Raw genomic sequence first — 20,791 nt, forward strand, 5'->3', positions numbered from 1 at the left:
ATAATAATGAATGGTTGTTCTTCGTTAACGACGTGGAGGTCGCGATGCGAGTCGGTTGAAAAATTGTAAAAAGCTCCGGTAAGGCAAAGGTGGTATAGCGACCTTGTTTCTTTGAGAACGCTAGACAAGAATCAGAAAAAGTACAAAACCCGAGCCGATGGAGGCACGTTTCTTGAATTTTTTTACTTCTCTCGCCGACCTTAGTACACAATCGATCGCGATAAAGTATGTATCCAGTAAATCTTGAAGGTATTTCAAGGCTACAGCGCGCCATCAACGAAATAATTCTACCTGAGGAACGCCAATACAAAACCACTACTTACGAACTGTAACCTTCTTGGGATCAAACGCCGACACCTTTCCCTCCACAGCCGCGATCTTCGCCTTCAGACCCTCGGACCTCTTGTTGATCTCCTTGAGCTGACTGCCCAGTTCGGCGAAGATGTCATCGGCGATCAGCACCAAGGAGGCGAGTTGCCGCAAGGCATTGCTCAGGGTGTTGTTGGTGACGGCCTCCAGCTCATCGTCGGAGACCAGAGGCTTGCCCTCTTCGTCCCAGAGACTCGTCCGACTCAAAAATTTCGGCTCGACAACTCGCTGCACGAACGGCATTTTCACCAACACTTCATTTTCACTCAGTTCGCGCACTATCACATTCTGTGAGTCTTTACCAAGTTTTCCATTTTTTGAATCCGAAGATACGCGCCTTGCGGACGCGCAGCTACCTCACTGTCAGATTGCCGGCAAACAAATGCACGAGGTTGCCGATACCGCACCGGTCACGGTTCGAAACCGGGGCTTTCCCGCTGTTTGAGCTTTTGAATCGAAACCAAAGCGCATGACGCCGAAGTTTTTAGATTGAAGCCGCATCTAGCAGGCGATAGCCCAAGCACTAATAACAGGCAACAGCAATCTGCACCATAGTATAAGATCTAAACAAATGAAACTCGAGTGTATGGCCACAGCAATAGAGTGCACATTGTTTTGCGTTCACTGGATTAAATAATGAAAATATCACTTATTTGAGATTAGACCGAAAGCGGTCCTGCAAATCCTACCGACTGCGCCAATTATCTCATTCAAAAACAAGACATGAGGAAGCAAAGCTATAAAGATAGATTTCTTTTTTTCGGTAGAAAATCTATAAAATAATCTGTAATAAAGAGACTACATTCACCAGTGGTTTTTATTCCCCATTCTTTCCACGACCCTTCAGCCTGAGGCGAAATAAAGGACAAAGGTCTGGCACAAAATTTATTAACAAAGCAACATTATTGTACACATATACAGTATATTATATAGTTTTGCATAATTATATGCGACAATATACAAAATAAAATCTTGTTATAATTCTTGAATAAATATTATTGTTCCCTTATAACAATATTAATATGATATTCAACAGGGCGATATTACTTTTAATTTGATATTTCACGATAAATTCGTAACGTTAATGATTATGTAAAAAAACCTCATCAGCTTACTTAAGCACATTATAGTTAAAACATTTAAAAACGAAACGAAAAAGAAAGCGTCAACAAACCCTGTAATATTTTAACATGGAATATTTATCTCTTAAATATATTTTTACACATACATCATCACATATAAACAACCATCTTCTTTGCGTTAGTAATACATTGACAAGTCCATAGGCGAAACAAGGGGTGTACTTTAAGCGTGTCTGTTCATTTAAATAAATTTGTACTTTACCGAGGAAATAACGAACTTCATGAGGGACTTAGCAAAACACCGTCAAGTAACGAAGTGGAACCCTATCGTGCTACAACAAGACATACAGCTATCGTTTTCTACGTAGGCGAAATGATAGAAAACTAGAAAAAAGTCTTACAAAATAACTAGCCTATAAGTACGTTTCTTAAAGCTATTACTAATGTTGTCATTTTGACACAGATAATGTTAGAAAGAAAGTAAAAAATCTAAATCTACGAGAAACAATCGATTAACAAATTGGTGTTTTAGACGATTCTTGTAAACGGATGTCTCTACCGGGCACCCAAATGTCCTATCATCTATTACCTATTGTTACATAACGAGTACGCTATTTTAGAGATTGGTTGGGGTCTACAAAAGTTACAAGAAGACATCACATCAATCCAGAATATTATACACATTAAATGCATTCTGGCACGTTAATTTTTCATAGGTACAATATTAATCTCCTTATAGAGGATTAGGTGTAGAACAGTAGATTTTTATTAGCAGTTTCATTAATCAGTCGCCACGTTTCGCCAAATTTGTTAGGATCAAAGCAATTTTTGGGCGTATTTTAATTTCCGTGACGAGATTTGTTTGGCACATCGCAAGCTAGACAATGCGACTAAAAATAAAAACAAGTGCGATATTGCAAACATCGATTTTCGGAATGAGATCAAAGGTAGGTAAGGAGTGTTTGACGAAGGTCTTTAATTAAATACTTCAGTCTTGGGTCATTCATTACAAAAACGATCGCTTCTGCAGTTAATGAGAAAACAGTTCATAATGATCCAAATAATTTAATTGCTTCAATAAGCACCACTCTTTTGTATTAAGGAATGCAATACTGTTCGACACGGATTCCCGTCTAGTGGCAGTGAATTTGAAGCCCCGTTTTCAACGAAACAATCGACCATTTTAATTGATGATGATAACAAAGCTCGCAGTATCTGAATTTGGGGCCTAGAGTCAATCGGTTTTTTCCCAATTCTCGAATCATCACATCTCACTTAACACGTAATCCACAAATAAGCGACTTTTAGACATAATTTTGCCGACACATCTCCAAATGGGAGTCGATTGCAATCACGAAATAGCGTTTCCCACCAAAGTGACAATTTCTCAATTTCCTGGTTGATGGAGTGAGACTGTTACGATCTGAGGCTCCGACGACGATATCCTATCTATGAGAACGACTTGGGCTATGCGTCCACCTCGTGGCACACCTCCATGTAGTCGGGGTGGAGCATGATGTCTTTGATCATGTCCTTCAGCATCGTGTAACGGAGGACCATCGGGTAGATTTTCGCGTTTGTGTACTCGATCTGCAAAGGAAATGCTTGCACAATAACATAATTATACCACTGTGCGTTCATGTTTATGTTTGCAATTTAAAAAAGAATTGTGTGAAACACACCTAATATCTAAACGGGATTATTTTGTTGCAAATTATTCATTTATTGCAAAGTGAATAAATGCGAATCCCGCGCGTCCAAAACACAAATAAAGCAATTGTTTCCCCATGCATTCGAAATTTATTCAAATAGTATAATAGCTAAAATACCAATTCGAATTTTACAACATAGGTATTTGCGGCATTTTTTCATTCCGCGAAACGCACAGTTTCAGTGTTTCGATCATCGGCTCGAACTAAGTAAAATAGATAGTTTGTATGAACTGTTTTTATACGCGAGATTCAATATATTTCAATCTCAATCAACATAAATATCCTTGAACCCCGCTTAAATTGATTCCCACGTGGCTGTTCATTCTGGTTCCTTGAATGGTCTCAGGTTGATGTTGAGTCGAATGATCCAATTTCAATGTAATTGTAAAGTGTAGGGCCATAAATTCTACCGTAAATGCAATTGTTTCAATATTTGAATAGAGTGTTGCCAGTTGCTTGCAGAAAAGCAGAAATACGATTTATTATTTCTACCTTGTCTGAAATCATCGTTTTCGTATCTCAAAGTTACGCACGTCCGCTCCTTCTGCAAATAATATCCCTTCACTCCTCGCTCCAGGTCCCTGATTTTTTCTACAGTTAAAGGCGCATCTTGAAACTTGACTTGAGGTGGATTTAAATAAAAAATAGACAACAAATCGCTATCACTAGTCGAGTGGAAAACCGAGAACGCATGTATTCGAAGTTTCATTAAAGAAATAACAGCAGCCATTGTGCTGAAAGCTTTCAATTTTGCGAGAACCATTCAAGCCGGACTGTAAAAACCGTTGTAACCGTACGCGTTACATTTCGCGAGGAATTTTATTGGTAAAGATGCCAGGAATAAGCTGCCCTTTCAATGGATGAAAATTTTAAAGACAACAATTTACTCTAATGATGAAATTTAACCCTCGTGGCTGGAGCATTGCAAACATCCGGCGAAATGAGTTAATTATTGTTGATAATGGTAATGAAAATGCGAAGGTGTATTCGCTACATTTTTTCCAAACACAAACTCCAATTTCCCTCCAACAAGGGAAATATAAAACGGCGGAATTATTTGCATATGTATGCCGGTGTTCAAATGCGGACAACTTTCCCAAGATGATAAGATATTATCCATCTAGAAACCAAACCGGGGATCTTCAATATCTCGTGATTATGCTGTGTTGGAATTTGAATTCGGGATTTCAGGTCAACGTAAAAGCAGGATCATTGATTCAATGGCAGGCTTTGTTTGATTTTGGCGAAAAATCGCGTGCTCAACATATTCAAGAAATTGGATCACAGTTCGGATGAACAATAATAACAATTAACGCAACTGCTATCATTGACGCTCGGAATGACTTAATTATTTTAATAACAAACCAGGAAAACCGACAAGGAAGAACGGACTGGAAATTCCGATTGCAGGAGAGGCTGGGATGGTTAAATCAAATCACATGATACGTTTTAATAAATGCAGCTGCTTTTCACAACACCTTACGTAAAACAAATTCTGTAATTAACAAAAATTCATAATAATTCCTTTGGCTAAAAGCTTTATTTTGAGCAATGTTTATCCATGTTTCAGTCACTTTACAGTAAAAAACTGATGCACTGCATAATACGAGATCGATCATCGTAAAATCACAAAGCGTCTATAAATTCGCACGAGGGACGTAATTTAAAGCTTTCGGCAAAATTACAAATACATAAAAATGTGCCAATGAAGCACAAAATTGTCCTTTTATGAAAGAAATCCAGCTTGTGCTGCCTAAAGGCGTAAATGAAAATTTATGAATATGAGAACGGGGATTAAGCGCCAGCGACAGATAATTTAACTTTTTCGGTGGAAAAACGTAACATGTTTCGTGCAATTACGTTATCGTTGCAAATAAAAGCCAAACACCCCGTTTAAAAATAGTGAGATATGCGCGAGTTTGGAAGAAATTTTAAATTTAAATGAAGAGATATTGAGTGACGTCATTTCAGGATAAGCGAAAATGAAACGAGGTGCGAAGCTCGAAGGAAGGTTATTTACCTGTAGATTGGGCAAATTTGTATCGGGACTTACTTTTAACTGCCGAATGAGGTTCCGGAGACCGGAATATTTCTTCAATAGCCTATAGAGATCGTTAGTCATTTGTGTGTTTTCAGCTTCTATTTGCGAAGTCGTCATATCTGTAACAAAAGTCGTGAAGGGAACAATACGTTTTAACCCCACAAAGTAAATAATTACGCTCGTTACTGGAATTTCAGTATGAAAATATAACTCAATACGACTTACTCTCAAGACGTTCTATTCTCTCCCTTTTATCCTGCGCTTCTTCGGCGAGCTTTGCCGAAGTTTTTACACCTTCGCCGGATTTCTGTGTTTTTTCCATAATGGCGCAAGCCCTGAGAACAAAGGCGGGTACTGTTTCCTGTTTTTCTTGCTTCGGAATATCGACTAATGTCCAATATTGGGTTTCTAACCGTATCACTTCCTGAAAGAAAATCAATCTTTCAGAATTTTCGCCCCGTCATTATTAATTAATTCCTCATTAAATTACTTGGAATACTATCCCCCGGAAGTTTTTAAGCAAATAATTCAAGTTTATTATTAAATTTTAAATTAATTAGCTGCTAAGAGTTGCTAACTGTATTACTCGCCACCGAACGAGATTAGCCGTCCCATGGCAAGCTGCGTCCGACAAAAGAACATTATAACCGCGTTAGCAAAATTTTTTCCGGTTAAATTTCATTCAGTGAGGAACAATAGACCCAATTTCAACATTAAAAGTTGTTAACTTGACACATAAACATGTAATTATCTCACGAGTTGGTGACTTGCATTTTCTTATTGCTCTTAAAGTTTGATTAGTTTAGTAACTTCCTAAGCTGGTAACCTTCACATTAAGTTACAATGTGCATTGTGCGCGAAACAGAACCTATCGCCAACTTTAGCTGATAATTTAAATAGACTGTCTCCGACCGAAGTTGCAACCCCGTATTTTTACCTTAATCATCGCCTTCAACAAGTTATATCTCTGGAAGATATTGTGAACACTCTTGCTGTCGTTATATTTTCCCATGAGAGTAACAAGTGCTTTTTTCGCCGTGTCATAAGACTCATCCAGACGTATTCTTACAGCACGGAGTCTTTCATTAGTTTCTATGACCTCTTCCTTCGTTTGACCACTCGCAGTTCCCTCGTCCTTGACGTCCTGGACGATCCTTCGCACACTTTGCGTGAATTTACCCACCAAGTTTGTCGAGCCTGGAACAAGGATCGTTACGACAAGTGTCATAAATCTGCCTAATATTACACTGTAAACGTTGATTAATGATCCATTTGGAACTACGTCAATATCGCTAATTGCATTAATTTATCGCTGGAATAATAAAAATAAAAAATTTAATGGACAGCTTTGAAAAAACTCTCTGCTCATTGGCCGTGACTGTCGCATTTTAATTGAATCAACTTTTGATTGTTAACCGTTACGTGGTTAATAACCCGGTTATAACTTATTCAGATCAAGTGCAATCACGTGGTGGTTAATTGCCCCGAAATGTCATATAATTAGAATGATGGTTATTGAGTTAACGGTAATTTGTGTTAATGTCCAAACTTGATTTATGTTTCTAAAATGGTTTTGTAGTGTTACTAATCCGTTCACGAATATGGCATTTTGCAATTGGCAATGTGTAAATTACATGGTTAATTAAGTGGAAACTCTTGAAAGTTGTAGAACAAACATCCTCTTTAAGGACTGTTGCCTTAGTTGTTTTTAATGAAATTATATTTCGACTAGCTTTTGAGGATGCGAATTAGCGGCAAAAAAGTCTTTGTTGAAGGATATTTCAACAATATGAGGATGTAATTTTCTGGTTTCATCAGTCAAGTGCACCGTCCATGAATTCCACTGTAAGTGGCAATGACCAATTTTAATTTTTGGAACAATCTGTTGAGTCAACCGGCTTGTTGCGTGCAAGAATCTTCAAGATGTAAATCGTTCTTGAAAATGTGTTATGTTTGTTTCTTAAATAAACAAATAGTTCATTCTGGCGATAGAAATTTGTTTTTCCATGATGAGTCACATGAATATTCAGTGACGGCATTTATTGCAGTAGTGACGGACCCAAGCGAACAAATTAATAAATTTCCGTTCCAGTTTATTGACTGTTTATAGCGCGTCTTTTACACAGTGGAATATTCTAATAATCAGGAATTTCCAAAGAATTTCGGCGCTTCTGCCTTGAATATTTGGATCCAGCCTCTGCTAAAGTTGGGTTGGCATGCAATCAGTGGTATGCCACCCCAGCACACCTATCCTCCTGTGATTGGTGTACTTAAATAAATAACTTGGAGATTCCTGCTCAAGCCCACCAAAAATTAAAGCGCGTCGAAAATGAAAAGATTTCCTGTGAGAAACGAAACGAAACGATCATGCCTTTGCTTTAGATTCGAAGCAAATTGCTTGCGATACCTAGAAAGTTGAGGAAATTGCAAACAATTTAATTTAGTGATCGTTTTGAATCTGCATGCAAGGTCTCCAAGTGAACTTTAAATTGCATTTTTGCTAGATTGGGCAAAAAATTTGTTTTGAATGTATTTACAGCGGAACTGGGATAATTATGAAAAGGCGAAATAATCAAGCGGAAGCTGGGATGATTCGCTTTTTTCATTTTGCTCCCTCATATAATTCTTTTCACGCCGTTCAACCCTTCTCACATCTGAAGTAAAGAATACGAGCCGTCATCTCTTCATCTCATGCAGCACAATAGAATAATTTACATAGGAATTAGAATACGTTTAAGATTTGCATAATTCGGGATTTCATCACTAATAAACATCCTTTGCATTTTTCGCAGGATAACACGGATGTTCTAAGACGCAGTTTTCTTTATAGATTCTTTAAGAAAAATCGCTCTCTTAGGGTCAAAGCCTTATCATTCAGCCGCACGCCAGGCGCATTCCTTCCATATCCCATTTTGTTAAAACATGACGGTCTAATAGTTTGTTTATCACAAGTCAACACTTGTTGCACCAGATTTATAACAGCTTTTTCGGCGAGTTTCCTCATGATAATATTGTAAGGGACAGCTCCAAATGTCGCAACTTACTATTGTTCATCGCTTGTTATTTATGGCTCAGTGCTTTCATGCTAACTTGTGGAGATATGGAATTGTGGGACTGACAATAACCAAAGTTTAAAAATAAAAATTTCAGGAGAGTTGTAAGGGAGTTGAAGAGTTCTCTGAATATTTTGGTTAAATTTTAACGAAAATTGGTTGGACATGATTTAGGTCATGTTCGGCTTTGCAGAAGTTGCCGATTAACGACGACATGTCACGCTTTGCCGTACATTCTATACCGTATAACATATGCTAATTTGTTTTCTTGCTTAATATTTCATTGCTATGGTACTGAACATTATTATTTTTAATTACCGCATGAACATGTAGGAGAGTAATCATATGATAAATCGGTTGTTTTCCTAAACTGACTCAACAACGTAATCAGCCATTTTTTTTTAACTTTTACCATTCAAATTAGAAATAATCTGGAGTGATTAAGCCATGGAAGCAACTACAGCTTAAGACTTTCGCTACAACTTGTTATTTTTCTAATTATTGTTTATTATTATGCCATAATTTTACTTCCGTCTGCTGATACCGTAATGATCCAAGCAAAGCAGAAAGTGGAGAGAAAGAATAGTTTTAAGTTTTTACAAATAATAAATTCCCCGCTTCCATTTCATAATTACGAAACGTGATTTTTCTCTGTGATTTATAATGGCCATTTTCTACAGTTTAATTGGTAATTTTAGATAGAATAATTCTTATTAAACAATTTTTGCCTTAAAACTGTGTGCTTATAAAAGACATAAGTTTATTTTACGCAGCTCGATACAAAATGCCACATAATTTTGTAGTATTTTGTGAAAATACCCAAATAATTAAAAACTCCTAGTCCCTTGTCATGTCCTCGTCTTGTTTATACGGGAATTCATCAATAATTGTCAACATTAATTTACAATGGAAACGTCAGTTTAAATCTCCGGTAGTTCCGATGTCGATAGACACCGACGTCCAACTATTCACTAAATTAATTTAGTATTTATTCAAATTAACAAACCAATACGTTGTACCAAATTAATCAGTTTACGTTCTCATTTATCAATTGGTTATTTAACAACACTTTTCTGTTGGCAGATGGTTAAAGAACAATGTTTTATTTATTTGTTCAGTAAACTACTCGTAATTTGTACAATATTAACAAAATTATAGTTTTGTGTCTCAAATAAACGGAAGTGGTGTTTGCATCATTTTTTCCTTTGATTTGTAAATAAAGTGTTCCCATTATTATGAAATTTACACACAGAATCTGTACCAATACTGTGTCTACCAAAAACTACAACCTTTCACCCAAATAACAGCTCTTACTCAATGTAGTTTGCGTTACCTTCCACCCACATTTTATTACCTATACTTTCATTTTTCTTGGTTTTGTGCAGTGATCGAGGAATCTCAATAATTCGATAAATAAAGCTTATTATTGTCATTACAGTTGCAAGATCGATTATTGCACGATTTCATTAGATCTATTACAAGACTGCAAGGCTAAGCTTCTAGCTCTTTGAAGACTGCATTTTTATAATTTTGCAACAAGGAGGAATGTCGACATGGGCAATTTTCTGTTCTCTCAAGAACACTAGATTTAGTTCTTAAAAATGTATTACATTGATAATTGTGTCTCTTTGTTAACGTGTGAAAACTTGAAAAATAAAAATTACGAGCTGCAGTTGTCGAGATTATAAATACAAATATTACGAGTCAGAAAATGGTAGCGCTTTGTTAAATTAAAGTGAGAGCATTTACGTAATTCTCAAGTTTTAGCTAAAAGAATAATTGAAATTTTGCGCCATCTCATTAAGATTCCAAAGAATGTTTAACTGAAAAATTGTGACAATAGTTCAGGTCCTTTATGCGGATGGGTTTAATGAAGTAGGGTAAAGTAAGCAAATGGAGCATCCTTCTATAGTTTTATTCTTTGTAAAATTCTAACAATCGTGCGCGCTGAACAATGACGGTCTACATAATTATGTGGATTACAACAGATTAGTGAATATCAGAACTGTAACAGTGGAAAGGATATTGTTTAGCTTCAACTGATCCGAAATAATTGACATTTGCACTATTATTGCTCATGTATTATCCAAAGTCAAGGTAAATGGAGACAGACCCCACCAGCGGTGTCACAGAGGGGGCAGAAGTCTCTGTTTGCACGTCACTGAACTGCTGATTGTCGTCAGGTGTAGTGTGTTACCATTTCCTATACACACCTGGGGAATCTTCGTGATGTGATGTTATGATACGGTGGTTTTATTTACAAAACATCTCGTAAGGTAGGCGTCTCATCTATAGTATTTGGGTGGTGGGCGGTTTCTCTCAATTAAATTTACAACCAATACAAAAGTGCCAAAAGTGCCAAATAATCAAAAAATAAAAAATAGGCCAATTTACGAAAGCATTTTATTGTATCTCAACATAAAACTAAATTTTAAAACGTCGCAATAGATCAAACAAATCTTAAGTTAATACATTTTTCGAAAAGTATATTTGTTCAGAACTGGACAAGATAAATAAGAGAAACTATGTCAAGGTGGAGAAGATGTCTGTACTCACGACCTGTGGGTACCCCAGACACGTTACTTGAATAATTATAAATGTAACAATTACCTACATTACTAATACGTGTTTCCATACGTGCTCCTGTGGAACAGTTTTGTGTAAATGATACGGAGCTCCGAACAAAGCTCTTTAGAAATTGGAGCAAAACTTTTCTTGTTAAGCATCACCTTTAAATAATATTCCAAAAACCGCAGACACGTTGCTCTCGTTAACTTATTATTATCCAAATTCGCAAACATTTTCACAGCTCATTAAGACCTGTTTAAATATTTATCCTTTGCCTACAACGTCATTATTAGTACTGTAACATTGAACTTATGTAAATGGTATCGTTTTTGAGCATAGCAATGATATTGACCTTCTCAGCCGCGAATTTGTCTTGGGAGAGGCAACACTAAAGTTCGCGTAATTATGGCAACGTAAAAAACCCTCTTCATAAAACTGCAACCCTTTTCCCAGTCGGTTAGCTCTCTCCTTCCGGTTTATGCGTCGTCCTCGGATATGGATAATTTTATGTTTTTGTAGGTCAAATGTCATGATAAACACGAAATTGAATCCCGAAACAAACGACTTTGTATTCGCACAGACCGCATTTAACAATAAATTCATGTTAATAAGTTTCTCTCGAATGGTCCCCGGAATGGAACTCTAAAATTATACGACGTGGCGTAAAAGGCTTTGATTTTCCAACAGAACCAACATTATTGCGCACGAAAATGAGTTATCTGTTAACAGTAATTAAAAAATGTGACCACTGCTAGTTGCTAAACCAGCAATTAGAGTAATGGAATCGCACATTAAAATTTAGAAATCAAGCTCATTTTTCCACTCCAATTTATTCCATGACCGTGGCCGCCCAATCTAATGGTTCAATGCTAAACGGGCAGTTAAAATTGTTGATAAACACATGGACTCTCGTCTACCTTCCTTCCAGTTTTTTATTTTCTTCTACTAAAACTAGACTGGCGGTGACGCGTGAATTTTTAATAAATTATTGGAACATAAAGTAAAATTTACATATTATTCATAACAAGGAAGAATTTTTCGTGACACTACTGGGCTTAGTTTTGACTCACTGATTTTTAAAATTTGGCGTAGTTGTAGTCCTTGGGTGCTATCAAACTTCCTCGTACGTCTTTGTGGAATAATTAACAAATCAAATGAACTCAAAACAGAATCACTGCATTATTCAGCATATTTTGTCAATAAAAGCACCGCTGACAAAAGGGCAAAACTACTTCCTAACCCGAAGCTGGCAGAAAACGTTAAAACCATCCTTAATTCCCACAATGTGAGGATTAAATCGAATTAAACTGCGAGCGATTTATTGCAAATGGCAGTGGTAATTTGATTAGACATGTAGCTGATGAAAATGACTTCATGTTCATATCTAGGCTATGAATAATTCACAGTGCGTTTGTAGTAGACCGTCACGTCCCGAATTTTCGTATATTATTGGTAAGTAAAACATGGCTTAATCCTGCGCCAGAAAAGGTTAAACTTGGCTAAAAATCTCCCTTGCCTTTCCACTTATGATCCGATTTATGCATTGGTATGATAGCGTTGTTGTTGTAATGGGGATTCCCCACCGCTTGGGTCAAACCTCGACTCAGCTAATTGAAACTGCCATTATGCGGAACCTTGCTTGTTTTTAATTAACTCATCGATTCAATTTATATTTAGAATAAAGTGAAACACTCGTAATGTACAACTTACCTCACCCTTAAACAGCCACTCCAATATCACGACTTCAATTAACCATTACGTCGAGTCATAAGGAAGCCGAGTAATTATTAACAGGCAACCATTGGTCTTAAAATTCGACTCGATCACGAATACCGAACCAGAAATTAAATTAGAAACAGTCACCAGGGGTTTATAACTTGCCGGTACTCATTATCGGGGTTATTACCAAATTCATTTAGTGGTTTTAAGGAAAAAGAGGAACGGAGATTGAATTTTCGTACTTTACACTTTGTGGGGCGTTTATGAATGTTTTCGAAATTCTCTTTGTGGCGAGTGAGGGCTTTGCACTGCATTTAGGCGCAGACGGGGTTGGCCTTTGCAGAGCACACATATTGAGTTGCAAAGCGCGATTAGACAAGACAAGACTCTTAATTTACCTAATATATCAAGAGCACTATTTTGACCCCTATTAAGTAGCAGGAATACGAGGTATTAGGTAATTTACCCCTTGGTAAAGAAAACTGAATCCTTCATCACTCTAGTCCCAAAAAATGTTCGTAAAAGTTTTATTTTTTTGATATTAGGAGAGTGAAACTAAATCTCAGCCTAAAAATCAGTTTAACAAAGACATTGGTATGAGTAGCAAATATTTGCTTGGAATATACACATTTCAGCGGGAAATGTAATTAGTTAGTCTTCAAAAGTAAGCAAACTGGGACTGCAAAAGTAAAAATACCCCGATGTAATTCCGCATCACCTACCATCGTGAATTTAAATATCGCGGCGGGATTCGGGTTTAGTTTAAACAAAACCGTTCTAAACCCGCAAATCCCTTTATATAAACCGTTGTTAATTACTTTGTAAAAAACTTGGTTTAGTTTACACTCGCCGAAGCACCACTTGTAAACATGAGCCAGTCGTTCGGAAACTCAAAAAAGCACATTGCTGTACGGCAAAGCTTTTGGTTAATTAATTATCTGTTTAAGTTTCGTTTTAATAAAATAAAAATTACGGAGCTCTTTTGGCGAGGAATCAAAGAATGGAGCGCACCGCTGCCTCTGTGAAGTTTGCTTTGTGCAGGATAGGTTTCAGTTTTTAATCCTGCAAGATGTTCCAACGTGTAAAGTTTTACAATGTAGCGAATTCCCTATCGGCAAGCATGAAACTGTGAGGACTCGCGAGATTTTAGTTCAAGTCCGACTAAAATCACAATTAAAATTATAATGCGGATAAAGTGTGTTTCAAGGATTCTTCAAGGTGGATGAAAGTAAACTTTACCGTTTTAAACTTTCTATTTATAAATAAAGCGGCGGGTTATTGTTAGCCCAGAAGGACAGGTTGTTTGTATAAGTGCATATTTCTGCAGCAAATGGGTCAGGAAGTAGGTTATTGCTGGACGGTTTTATAAATTTTATAAAATGATGCAATTTGCTGAGTCAAATGTCAAGCAGTTAAACGCATCCAGTGTAAAATTTTCAGTAATAATTTTACAGCAATTAAATTAAAAATATTTATTACAAATGACGATGTCATAAACGGTAGTAATTAATTCTGGAATAACATTTATGCACATCGCCCTTCAGTATGAACAAAAATATTTTATGATGTTACATTTTATGCAATAAATAAAATAAGTGGGATTTTTCATAATTTAATTAAAAATAAAAAATGCAATTATACTGAATAAACATTCGCACAACGATGTTTGTTTATTGAATACAGCGTTATAAAATCTCAAACGTAAACGTAATTAAGACATAAACTCATAAACGGATGCACTGTTGACTTTAAGTCGTACAAATAGTACGTAAGTCAAAATTTTGAATTGTGTTGCAATAAGAAGAATAGGGCTGGTGTGAGGTTTTCCCGTTTTGATCATCACCAAACTACAATTTTCGCATGACGATCTATAATTACACATGTTTAGATAGATTGATAAAAAAACGCCGACAGTTTTATCTCTAAACAAATTTAGCCGACTGGAGATCATCCTTTGCTCCCGTCTGATTCATTCAGTTTACCGCTCAGATTTGGAGCATTTAAAAGTCTCAAGATGCCAAGCTTGTGCTCCATTTATGAGCAACAACTCCAACATTGCGGTTTACCACATAATAACGTTACGTTAGTTTGAGTGTTGAAGAATTTAGAAGACATATAATTAATTATTCGAGACCACTGACAGGTAATAATTTATTTTAATTTATATTGAATATTTCTAAGCGTTCTAAACGGAACTTTCTGTAATTGCATCAATTTTATTTATTAAAATTTTCAGACACAGTTAATTATTTCAAATTATTATTTTTTGTTGTCCTTAATCCTTAAATTTTAGTTTTGAAATATTTAATAAATGTAATGATGTTTGAGCCTTATTCAGTTCAGTATTCAACAATTTCACAAAGCTTTCACAATCGTTGTGGGTTTCTTGTTTTTTCGGATTTTTTCCGAAATTTCTAAATATTAACGTGTATAAACAAAATAGTAAAAAAAGACCACAAAATTGCCACTTTTATATTCATGTCAACCGAAAATACGCTTACAAATAATTCATGCATTATTGCTAGGGTTTGGACTAGAAGATCCAACGATTAAATATTCAATTGATTGAATATTCCTAAAGTGGTGGACGGGACTGTACACAAGTCTCGTTCATAAAATATCAGCGTACAGTATATTTCAGGAACAATCATTGTTCATCTGCTCAGCAATTCAAAAGTTTTACGAATGATTTTAAAATGGAAATTACATTCGCGGTGAACTTTAATCCGATAAAGTTCACGAATTCGGTCTTACAAACGATGAGGTTTCAAGATAGTTTTTTACAATTACGTAAATGGAATTATCACATCAATGGTGTCACAAAACGTAAATATCTTCCTTCTGATCTCTTTAAATTTTACTACAGATTTAAAAAACCACAACTGCGGTTAAACTAAACCTACGCTATTATATGTAGCAGGTTTTTTCCGTGTCCAATAAGAAATCACTTCCTTCCTCTCTATGGTCAGAAATAACGTACAGAAGTTTATTTAAAATTAATGAGAAAAGTTGTGTTCTCTCTGTATTAAGCTGGACGTGGTTGTATTTAGCCGATTGCTGAAAAGAAGTTTCAGTTATTCTAGAAAGTTTTTTCTGATGTTGGAACAATTTGTATTTCGTCAGTTCCGACTAGAACTTAAAGTTGCTACAAATCAATACGAAATTCATGAATTATGTAGTAATATTATTTATTAACTTATGACAGCCAGATATTAAAACTGTGTCCATTAAAAATTTAAATCTACATAAAAATAATTCCTGATCTAAAAAATATTGAATTCGATAGTCGTGCTGACCTATCACGTTTTTTAAAAATGCTGACAAAACGCTTTAATAACCGGAAATTAAATTTAAAACCATATGTTTCATACAAATAGGTGACTATTATTAGGCCCTTTCAACACACAACACTTTTCAAGGATTCTGTCCTGTTTTTAAAGACAAAGTGGTAAAATTTTTACGATTTCACCTTTTTCTTAAGTCCCTTTATAAAACATTAGGTGACTTTGTAGCATGTAAATAAATTGTAAGTTATGGGAAACCCAAACTATGGCACGTGAAAATTGTAATTGTGCTACGTGTTACAAAGATGAAAATTATTATTTTGTTAAGCGACATTCGGAAACGAGTAAATCCGTCTGTTTCATAATCTACTTAACATGTAAATATTACGTTAAAATCGTTATTCTGTTCAACCCATATGTTTTTAATTACGCGAGTTTATAATCAAAGTTTCATAATTCACTGCAACATGCAAGCTTATTAATTCCAATGCAATAAATTCGGGAAAAATGGAAACTCAAAAAAATTGTTAATTACTCATCGATTATTGTCAATGCTTGATGAATTGATTGTTTTAATTAACCTTTTAAAAGTTGCTAATTATTACCCAGAACGTTAAGTCCGCCCAATTCTGCGCTCCTTTTTTTGGTCACTACAATTAGTTCAAAATGGAAAAAGCTTGTAATTTAGAGTGGACCTCATAATATCAGCCGCCAAATCTATATATAAATTGTAGTGGTAGGTAGTGAACAGTACAATTCATTGTGTTACACCGAAAAGTGATGAGGGTTTAGATCAGTTCTGTAGAACGATGAGTATTCACAATTTCAACGTGGAGTAATTGTACAAATACAAGCATCCACCTGGCGAGCGTGCAGTGTCGGTGTGTGTTCGCAGTAAAAGGATTAGTAGCTTCGGGGAAGAAAAATAGGTAACTTGTTGAAGATTTTATTATTGCGATGCTTCAATTTGTCAAAAGCGTATTAGAGTGAAAAAGTCAAAGACAGATGTTTGTTGCGTAGCCAATTTAATACGACAATCTTGTCCCTATTTCTCGCTGTAGTTAAATGGGTTTCTCGCAGCTTGTCAGCATCTTTTGTATTCTTATCTTGTTGTTTTCTGCGGGGTGCATGCTAATTAGCTTCTTTATCGCTCAAATAATTTTCCCAAGTCGGACTCGAGTCCGATAACTCACACTTATTAAATCATGCATCGGAAATAAATATGCAAGAATTTACAATTTTCATTACGCTAATGGATTGTAATTAACACTAATTTAGCAAACTTAAAATCCGGTAGTGTTTAACCTTAGCAATTGCAACTACATGATTATTTCTAAATCCCTGGCTTACACAATAACTGGGAAGTTTGTCTAATTAATTGCAATAAAAGCTTGACAATTTTTTAAGCACTTAATTTTCTTTCGTAAGTCAAATACAAGAATGTAGGAAAAAGACGTGGTAATTACTGAAACATGGATGTAATGTTGCTACTTTTATTGCCTTATTTATTAACAAAATAATACAGAACTGGGGGAAATTGTTAAAGTGAAACTGACGACAGATAAACACTTGCTATTGATTCGAATTTTGAGAATCGTATTGATGATTTTTTTCCTTCACCTTGAAAGCCTTCAAAAGTAAATATAAATACAATAATACACAAGGCGGCATCAGCAATGAGGTCAGATTTACATCACAATACTGAATTTTATAACTTTTCTTGTAAGCAATTGTAAGAAAATAATTTTTTGTTCTCTTCTTGACTAATGGGTTTTTCGAATTTGGATTAAAAATCAGCGACATTAATTGCCCTGATTGTAACAAAATTAGACCCAACGAAAATTCTACCTGTAAATACGGCAAGTAAATTCAAACTGTACGGATCGCGTTTCTTGCTAAGTTTGTAATTGGTTTCGTCAAGACAACTACGTTAGTTACAACTTATAAGCCTCTCCCGAGTAGATGTTCTTTAATACTTCAAGGAAAAAACCTTTAGTTGACAAGTTTTGCTCTTAATTTTAATGTTTGTCACATAATAGCATTGAAAAATCAATCTGGGACATTTGCATGCTTTCCAATTATTAATCCGCGTATCTGTTTGCATTGACCGTTAACAGTTGTTGCAGGATGGCATTTATCCGCGTGATAGCATTGGCGTTAGCGCTGGCAAGCACTACAGCATGGAGTTCTCATCCCTTCGAATCGGCACGAGATCAATACGAAGCGCGCGAGGATAGACCCCAACGCCAGCTGCTCACCGAAGCAACAGATCATCGTCCAGGAGTCCACATGTCTCAACAATCCGACTTCATCCTTCCAGTCCAAAGGAAAAGTGTGCGAAAACGAAGTTACTATCCTTGGCAAAACGAAGTGACTTACGAAGTGCCATATCAGAGCATCACTGTTTGGAAGTCTCCAGTCTACCAACTGAGCAGGCCGTACTATATCCCCATTTTCGGGGTTCCGGGGCGAGTCCCTATTTACTACCCGCCACAACCTTTCGTTAATCCCGGAGTACCGAAGGATAATACGGGCAAAAAGCCATTTGTGGCGCCCACGTACTTGCCACCGGTCGAAACCACAACCATGACTATCAGAGACAGGTTTAACGGTGGTGATAACTACGACGACAGGCCCATATGGGCCGATGAGACCGGAAAAACGACCCAAAGGCCGGGGACTGGCGCGGTTCCAACCCGGAAACCACGACCATCAAGGCCCAGGACGCCCCCGCCTCTTGTCCACAACCCCACTGATCCTGAAGGATTCGCGAAGGAATCGGAAGATTCAAATCAACCGTCAACTACCGTGTCAACGCCTCAATTTAGGCCCAATGAACCCAGCAGATGCGTCTGGGCGATAATTTCCTGCTGCTCGTCCACGTCTGAAGTCAGTTATGACTGCTTCGAACAACGAGGGTGTCCTGGAGCGTTCTGGGACAAGAGTCCGTGTGACAACGAGTTTGCCCAAGCGGCCATCGAGGCCGCGCTTAATTATTACAATAAGAAATAAAGTTCCTAAAATTGAACTAACCGTGTGTTAACTGCATGAATTTAACGGTCAGTATTAAAAAAGTGTGTTTGGGGATGTTTTCGAGTGTTGACACTTGAGCAAGACGGATGGTTATTATAAGTATGCAGCGTCCAATTAAAAGGAAAATAAAACTCCGTGTTAGTTGTAGCTGAAAGAGGCAACAGAGTGGAGAGCTCTGAGCTACCACCATCTGTCGCAGTTCCTGACAACAGCCGCAGTGGTAATTAAATTCGCCGAATGTCGACTGAATGTTGAACCGGGGTTTTATTTGAAAAGATGTTCGATGCGCCAAATCAGGAAATCATGCCAATTTGTCTCGGAGAATAATTGAACCAAAAATGCTTTTCGTAGACAATTTTATTGTATTAGGGTTATTTATTTTTTATTAAAACGAAAATAAAGCTTAGTGTCTACTTCGCTGAGAAAAGTCAGTTTGTATTTACTTCCCCTCGACGTGTCTCTTTGTCAAATAAGTTTCAAAGATTTTTCAGGGAGATAAGCCAAAATCCGTGCTGAAGTATTTGACTTGTGGTTAAAGAGCGGAATTTGCGCATCAAATATTTTACTTATATAAAACTACACAAAGGCATTCATACCCACAGATATAACATAGATAATGGAAGTTGGAGTTCAGCCGAGTGATTTTTTATTCAAGCCTTTGGACATGCTTCTTTTTCAACCGAATTCACAATCGTTGCTCAATGCTTTGTTATAATTTTTGCGGTAGAATAATGTAAAAATCGGTAGCAACAAGTTGCTGTGACATTTTCGAAACACGATTCGTTCACTTTTTATAAAGCTCGTGAGGGTTTATCCCGGTATAACCTCGGGAACTCGCTCTCTAATATTTAACACTCCTTCTCGTATTCCTGCACGCTGACAGCCAATTTTGAATTCCACTGGTGATTTAAAATAAACCTCGTAAGGAGTTTCAATAAGCTTAGTGAATATTCTTACACCAAGCACTTAAAACGATCTGAAGCTCGGGCATTGTACCCTTGGGTAATCTGCATGAGATATGAGGTGGCTGGAACGCACTGATTTATTGGAATATTAAAAGGAAGTGGTGCAGATATCGAATTTGTGACTACGTGTAGCTGCAACATTTTTAAAATGCGATAAAACCTGGGATTGCTTGCATTACCACTATTTTTATGGCATTCTCTTGATTTATTTTATCTAGGACTAAAATATCAATAAGATTTATAGGCTTACAATACATCTGTGACACTGAAACACCGATTCAGCGTGTTGGACATTTTTCAATAATACTAAAGCAATATAAATTTCTCGAATGGATCAATGAAACCCCAAACTTTAAACCCCGATAACCCTATTTTTCTTTTCGCACCAAATTTGTCCTGCTGAGATCGGGATTTATCCTTATCTGTTTAAGGGTTTAAAATTGATCACCAATAAACACGCAAAGCCTGCGATTACCTGATAACGCGAAATTTACCTAATACGGGTATTTTAAAATGAAGCAGGATCAAAAAGGATCGATAATAGCAACACTGTCTTTTATTCTTATATAATTACGTACCATAACAACATTGTAACCGGATTTAATAAATTACAGCATACAACTATTGTATTGTAAAAACCGCAGTCCGATTTATCTAAATACACTCCAAACAGGAAAAGGTAAAAATAAACGATGTGGATGGAACATACAGATACCACGTCTGCATATTCGCCAAATTCAATAAGCGTTATGCTGTTCTAACTCATAAAATTCATGGAAAGTACTTCAATTTATTTATTAAATTGAAAAATAAAAGTGACAATATTTCTGGGTCCCAAAGATCACAACGCGTTTTCACATTTTAGGCTCCCATAAACAAATGTTACAACTAATAATTTCTGAAAGCAGAGAATACAAACACTGCATTCCAAGATAAAATTTGCGGTAATGTAATCCGTAGGTTTA

General features: G+C 36.3%; 3 protein-coding genes and 1 long non-coding RNA gene across 7 annotated transcripts in view; 1 reads left to right on the forward strand and 3 right to left on the reverse strand.

The window, feature by feature from the left end:
• Window positions 1–777, reverse strand: part of gukh (GUK-holder) — a 29,846-nt gene extending 29,069 nt beyond the window's left edge. The window contains exon 1 of one of the 2 annotated variants that reach the window (XM_015985214.2): window positions 324–773. In XM_015985214.2, coding sequence (XP_015840700.1) covers window positions 324–612 — 289 coding nt within the window. In that variant the 5' untranslated portion in view covers window positions 613–773. Of the gene's footprint in view, window positions 1–323 lie in introns of both variants that reach the window. The other variant, XM_015985215.2, reaches the window with a different exon arrangement.
• Window positions 778–1,255: 478 nt separating this feature from the next.
• The window catches only part of LOC664107 (uncharacterized protein), a 28,270-nt gene continuing 8,734 nt past the window's right edge, over window positions 1,256–20,791 (reverse strand). Inside the window, exons 3-6 of the mRNA XM_008202802.3 lie at window positions 6,142–6,401; window positions 5,430–5,628; window positions 5,217–5,323; window positions 1,256–3,041 (exon numbers count right to left, since the gene is read on the reverse strand). Of these exons, the coding sequence (XP_008201024.2) occupies window positions 2,919–3,041; window positions 5,217–5,323; window positions 5,430–5,628; window positions 6,142–6,401 (689 nt within the window). The 3' untranslated portion in view covers window positions 1,256–2,918. The remainder of the gene's footprint in view (window positions 3,042–5,216; window positions 5,324–5,429; window positions 5,629–6,141; window positions 6,402–20,791) is intronic.
• On the forward strand, window positions 10,376–19,292 carry hdly (hadley). Of its 3 annotated transcripts, none has more exons than XM_001816315.4 (2): window positions 10,376–10,533; window positions 17,946–19,292. In XM_001816315.4, the coding sequence occupies exon 2, from the start codon at window positions 17,956–17,958 to the stop codon at window positions 18,838–18,840; it is 885 nt and encodes a 294-aa protein (XP_001816367.1). In that variant the 5' UTR covers window positions 10,376–10,533; window positions 17,946–17,955; the 3' UTR covers window positions 18,841–19,292. The 3 variants fall into 3 exon arrangements, with proteins under 3 accessions (XP_001816367.1, XP_008201202.1, XP_008201203.1); XM_008202980.3 differs by lacking the exon at window positions 10,376–10,533 and adding an exon at window positions 14,544–14,687; XM_008202981.3 differs by lacking the exon at window positions 10,376–10,533 and adding an exon at window positions 16,739–16,757.
• On the reverse strand, window positions 10,644–14,518 carry LOC135266003 (uncharacterized). The gene is made up of 2 exons (XR_010333928.1): window positions 10,872–14,518; window positions 10,644–10,816 (listed from the first exon to the last, which is right to left on the reverse strand). It is a non-coding gene; the product is annotated as an uncharacterized LOC135266003 (long non-coding RNA).

Source organism: Tribolium castaneum, chromosome 4 (genome assembly GCF_031307605.1).
Source record: "Tribolium castaneum strain GA2 chromosome 4, icTriCast1.1, whole genome shotgun sequence".
Lineage (NCBI taxonomy): Eukaryota > Metazoa > Arthropoda > Insecta > Coleoptera > Tenebrionidae > Tribolium > Tribolium castaneum.